This window comes from Nothobranchius furzeri, chromosome 8, assembly GCF_043380555.1.
Source record: "Nothobranchius furzeri strain GRZ-AD chromosome 8, NfurGRZ-RIMD1, whole genome shotgun sequence".
Lineage (NCBI taxonomy): Eukaryota > Metazoa > Chordata > Actinopteri > Cyprinodontiformes > Nothobranchiidae > Nothobranchius > Nothobranchius furzeri.
The window spans coordinates 47,855,257-47,860,940 of NC_091748.1; the positions used below are offsets into that span (position 1 = coordinate 47,855,257).

Sequence of the window (5,684 nt, forward strand, 5' to 3'; positions counted from 1 at the left end):
ACCTGGGCACTCTAAATATTTATTTAAAATTAAATCAAAGGAAATTCTAATGGTATCGAATGTTTATTAATTACTATTTAAAAAATGAAAGTGATGGGGAATTTTTTTAACCCTGTCTGTTTAGCTTGACATCTGATATATATATATAGAGCCATGCCCCGATGTGGGGGGGGGGGGGTGCGTCGACATGGTCGGGACATAGAAGGGGGTGCGCGGCTAAATAAGTTTGGGAACCGCTGGCGTACGCTGTTGAGACCCTTTCAATCACGGCGCGAGATGCCCGTTGGTTGATCGAGGCAATTTTGGGACACTGATCGCTACAGGGCGTTCGCTAGCATTAGCCGACGAGCTAACTAGCCACTCTCGGTGAGGAGGCTCGGGAACGCGTCCCGTGAAGCTTTCTAGCCGTTCCCACCATAGACTGTACATATACTGGACAAACGGATTCCATTGGCTTCAATAACACGTTTGTTGTCTATAATGGGAGGTGGCCACCACCGCCATTTTGACCGTGTCACAGGTTCCGTCCAGCCCAGACAATTCCATAAAAGGGAAGAGAGGAGGCGCTGAGGGTGTGGCTGTAAGGCTGGGCTCGAGTGACGACACCCTGGCGAACTAGCTACGAGCTAACCTGAAGCTAACCCTGGCTAACCCAAAGCTAAAGCGGAGGTGGGAGCCGAGCTAACGGATGTAGCCACCTAGCTTCAACCCAACCGGAGCTAACTGGAACACCCATCGACCTGAACCTTACACGGAGTTTAGGTGGAGGTTTTCTGCGCCTGTTCGTGAGAAGTACCAGTATTAAAAAAGTTTTAAATCGGTAAGTTTATAATTTATTTCCGTAATGAAAACATTTTGCTTTGAGCAAGTTTTCAGTAGTTTTTTCGGCGCTATCACTCCTGAGTCGCACCAGCCATTAAATGTATCATGAAGAAGAGAACATATATTTAAGTCGTATTTTGGGGGGACATTTTATTATCTTTCTTACAAAATCTGAGACCAAGCGTTTCACATTGCAACACAAGCACCGGTAACCATAACAGAATGAACAACAGCCAGCAGAGGAGAGGATGGCGGTGTTTCCACCCCTCCCGGCCGGCGAGGAGAGCTCATTCCTGGGCTGGAGCCGGCCCTCAGCACCCCGCCACAGGCTCTAACAGATGCTGGCGGTGTTTGAAACCCTCCCAGCGGGACAGGGGAACTCATTCTTGTGTGGGTCGGAGTCGGCCCGCAGCAGCGCGGTGTAGCCTACATATTTTGTTATATAAGTCGCTCTGGAGTATAAGTAGCAGGACCAGCCAGAATATGTAAAAAAAGTGTGAGTTATAGTCCGGAAAATATGGCAGTTATTAGTATTCGAGCTAAATTAGCAGCCTAAATACATTTCATATATTTCCAAAATGTAATACTTGTTTGTATCTTGTACAGCCAACTAGTCTTTATTCTGGACTCAGTACAATTTACCAAAAGTAAAGAGACATTCTACAGATGAAGTAAGCACAAGATAACTTACTGGAAGACAAGGAATTATCATGAGAACCAGAACAAGAGAGCCTGATAACAGTCGTGTGAAAATAACAGTTAAAAAGTATGTATGTATAATAGAAATAAAAATATATTAGAATTAGTGTAACTCACTGTGATCCAAACAATAAATCAGCCATAGCTGATTAGTAAATATGACATGAGGTCTTGGAGTTTTTAATTTTCATTTTTTTCTTAGATCTGTTTCAATGTCACCATGGCAGCCTGTGTGTCTCCAACATCAGCTACACAAAGCAGCAAGTGTAAATTCCACATACCTGTCTCACCACTTCATGTATGGTTTTGTACTTTAAACAATTATGACAAACCTGTTATTTTTTCTCCATAGCCATTTGGATCATTGGAGACAGCTGAGTGAGGCGTGGTGCCCAGAGAGCTGCAGAGACAACCTTGGCCTCCCTGACGTCTGTGTCTCCTGGTTCGGTTGGGGCGGACCATCGACATACATACATACATGTGCCGACACTTTGCGCCCTGTTTTATAAAATGTAGTGTTAAAAATAAATGTTTTTGCTCAATTACTGGAATTTCTTTGGTTAAGACAAAAGTGAGGAATAATCATTTACAAGTTATTTGTACAACAGGCCCATTTTAAATCCCAACAGTTTCTTAGCAGACAATAGAAATTTGTTCTTTACTAACTTTACTTGGTTTAAAAATCTTACTAAAATAGTGGCATATTGCAAAACCCAATCATATTTATGTAAACATTAGCTTTGTAGATATTTTTTACAGATCTATATTTGTGTGCAACAAATCCAAACTTAAATAATTTGTCATTCTTTATTGAAAAACAACAAAATACAGTTATACAGAAGTGTGGGAAAATGATAATGTGAAAGTATTGCTATTTAAATGTAATCCTATTTATCTTTAAAAAGAAAAACTCTAAAAATGTCCTGTACAGCATCATGACAGAAGAATGGTGGTCTGTCTGTCAGAATGTGCTGAACAGATTTGCTCTTTGAAGAGGAGTGTCATGTTTGGAGGAAGGTACTTAACCCAAGACATGCAGAATACAACACTGACCAAAAACTGATGGAAAAAATGATTTCTTTATAAGGAGGAACTTAAGGTGCACAGATAAGTCTGTGGTTGGAACTGCAACAACAGCTCAGCGTCTGGAGGAGGGAGAACACAGGTGAGCTTAGGTTCTGGTTTCAAAATCCATTGTAGGCAGGCAGAGGTGTTCAGCAGACTTACTGTGGTGGGTGTATGTGTTGGCTGGAGGAGGGAGAGGTAGAGAGGAAGCGCAGGAGAGGGAGCAGAGGTGGAGAGAAGCGGGGCGTCCTGGTGGATGGGGCACTGGGTGAGATGAGAGGTGGGTTATGGAGGCTGGTGATAAGGTCCGTGTGTTGAATATCCAAATCCTGGAGTAGAGGTCAGTATCCAATGAGGTCGACAGGAATCCTGAAGAATGGTAAATCCAATATAAGAGCAAAAACACTACGAAATAACATTAATCCTAGGAACACTAGAGGTAACACGAGTGGATGGTTACTGCCAAAACTGAGGCAATCTTCTGGCGTCAACTTGTGTCCTCCATCCACCTTAAATAGGAAAGCACCCCGCTGATTGCTGATCAGGAACGGCTGGGGTGGAGTCACCAGAACCATGAAGAACGTGTCTCCAGAGACAACCCGGGTCCTGGTACCGATCAGGAAGCGGACCTTATCACCCAGAGCTGCCAGGTCATGCTCAAAGCCTTCATGTTCACGCTGCAGAGCCTGAACGCTGGCCAGGTCGTGGCCGTAGTTGTCTGTGTTCAGGGCCTGGTTCTTCTCCTCGATCCACTCTTTGGTCTCATCAGCATCTCTGAGAAGACATCAGAACTCCGTCTGAGTGTGGGTCCAAACTCTACTGACCCGTAAGCGGCGCATAAGTGTGCGGGGTACCTGTGGAAGCGCTGCACCTCATGGGCGCTGCCCAGCATGTTGCTCCGGTCTTCAGCCAGCTGTTGCAGCGAGCGCCAGCGGTTGTTCAGCTCCTGGAGAGAAACCAAACCCAGTGAGATGAAGGTGGACGCCAGCGGGCTGGACGCCGGACAAGGAAACCTGGAGACGGATCGCTCAGACAGGAAGGGAAGAGCTTCCTCTTACCTTGATGGAATTAAAGTTAGCCGTCGTCTGAACGCCCAACCGTACGGTCTGAGGTCAAAGGTCACAGGAAACACACACCAGTCAGCAGTCATACAGATGCATAAAGATAACTGTAGCCATGGCAACCAGCTGACATGTCCCCACTTTCACCAGCACCTGGTGCCTGCCGGGTCACCTGAATTCCTGTGTGATGTCAGCACGGTCGGCCGTGGCTGCGGCCATCAGAGGTGACCTCTGATCAGCTGAATGAACTCACCTTCTAGGGTGACGCCGTCTTACCCCGGGTTTCCACGGGAGCCGTCAGCAGCACGTTACTGCAGCAGCACGTCTTGCTCGCGTAAGCTGCTGCTTGGCCCTTCCCACGAGACGTGAAGCAGCAGGGGAGCAGCTGTCACCGACCGAGCACGAAGTCACACGAGTGACTTCGTCAGTAAACACAACAACAAGCAGGAGAAAACTACAACATGGTTTGTGTTTTATGTTCTGTCCATTTTATAATCGCCAATACGGACCTGAAAAACAAAGGAGACCGCTATCTAGGTGATAACTTCTCACGGGGCCGCACAGTTAGTAACTGTTTTTAAAATTAAAGCAACCGGAAGGCAGTACGTTCTTTATTCTGAAAATCTCGGTAGCTTCTCTCAATTTCCACGTCCGATTTCCTGTCTTTCCTTCCCCAAAAATGTCGAACTTGACCCGTTTCAGAGGCGTCGCGCGTAGAAAATAGAACCGGCGCGTAAAGGCCGCGACATGCTGCTCCTGAGACGCGGCCGACTCGCACTGCTGACGGCTCCAGTGGAAAAGGTTCTGTTGACCACAGCGGTTCCTATCAGCAGCTATGACGTGCTTCTGCAGTAACGTGCTGCTGACGGCTCCTGTGGAAAGCCGGGGTTAGTCGGCTTCATCCTGTAAACAAACAAATGAGTGGTAACAAAAACACCACGTCTGGTTCTGGTGGAGGCGGAGGACAACACGCACCTTTCCAGGAGCAGAACCCAGATGTTCTTGTTGCTACAAACAGAGACGAGCAGAGTTAACAAACCAGGAAGTGAGAGGGACCAGCTGCTGCAGACAGGTGACGCTCACCTGAGCCTGAACCATAGGAGCCTCCTCAGCCATCAGACCTTCTGACTCCAGTTCAGATGCCACCTTGTTGATGTCCCTCAGGCGGGACTCGTTGGCCTTCAGGTCCTGCAGGACAAAAGCACAGCTGATTATCACCTGAGCTGATCTGACAGCTGCTGCTGGAAGACGGAGAGGAGGAAAAGTCCGACCTTCTGGAAGTCGTCAAACTTCTTCTGCAAGACCTCGACCTGCTCCAGGTCCGACCCGTCTCTCCATCCTCATTCAGCTAAAGACGCGAGTTCAAGTAAAACAACCTAAAGTCACACAAACACAAAGCAGGTGTGGAGATGTTCGCTCTGAGCTGGAGGTCGTTCCTCGGCTTTGAAGGGCACACGAACCTTGTTGGTGCTGTTGAGCAGCGTGAGGATGTCGCCCTTCTTCATGGTGACCTCTCCAGGACTCTTCTCCTGGTAGTCGTACAGAGCCAGAACCAGCTCCTTCCCGGTCTCATCGTCAGTTGGAGCCACTTGTTGCTGTCGGGTTAACAGGTCTGGTGTTAGAACGTGGTGGATAAGAATGTTCTGACGGGCCGAGGGTTCTGAACCAGCGAAGTGACCTGGACCCAAACAAAGTGAGCCAGAACCTGCAGACACCTCAGAAACATGTCAGGACCAGACCTGCTCTACCTTCCTCCATTATGGTCTCTCCTTTCTGGGTGACAGCCTTGATGCGAGGTTCATGACCTGTGATCTCAGCCTGCAGAGCCTCGTGCTTCTTCAGCAGGTTCTGGACACCAATCAGGTCCTTCCCTGAGGACACATGTTAGAGTTCAGCATTATGCAGTAGACAGACCAGTTTAACCTAGGGGTTTCTTTCTTCTACAATCTGCTCTTTAACTGTATTATTTCCTGCTATTTCAGCTGTTAACTTTATTTTTTCTCTAAGTGTTTTTCTCCCCAGAAGAAGCTACAATGA

The 5,684-nt window shown here is 47.3% G+C and overlaps 1 protein-coding gene across 1 annotated transcript; it reads right to left on the reverse strand.

The window, feature by feature from the left end:
- Window positions 1-2,314: 2,314 nt before the first annotated feature.
- On the reverse strand, window positions 2,315-5,023 carry LOC139071537 (spectrin alpha chain, non-erythrocytic 1-like). Its single transcript, XM_070554090.1, has 8 exons — window positions 4,919-5,023; window positions 4,731-4,835; window positions 4,623-4,655; window positions 3,645-3,692; window positions 3,441-3,532; window positions 3,096-3,360; window positions 2,749-2,955; window positions 2,315-2,666 (listed from the first exon to the last, which is right to left on the reverse strand). Exons 2-7 carry the CDS (start codon window positions 4,761-4,763, stop codon window positions 2,872-2,874), a joined length of 555 nt encoding a protein of 184 aa, XP_070410191.1. The 5' UTR covers window positions 4,764-4,835; window positions 4,919-5,023; the 3' UTR covers window positions 2,315-2,666; window positions 2,749-2,871.
- Window positions 5,024-5,684: the final 661 nt, after the last annotated feature.

Excerpts from the sequence above, each read along its gene's own strand:
- LOC139071537 (XM_070554090.1), bottom strand. The coding sequence starts at position 4,763 with ATGGCTGAGGAGGCTCCTATGGTTCAGGCTCAG. Across the intron at positions 3,693-4,622 it reads TGGGTTCTGCTCCTGGAAAG|ACCGTACGGTTGGGCGTTCA; the intron begins GTGCGTGTTGTC and ends CTTTGACCTCAG. Across the intron at positions 3,361-3,440 it reads GAGGTGCAGCGCTTCCACAG|AGATGCTGATGAGACCAAAG; the intron begins GTACCCCGCACA and ends ATGTCTTCTCAG.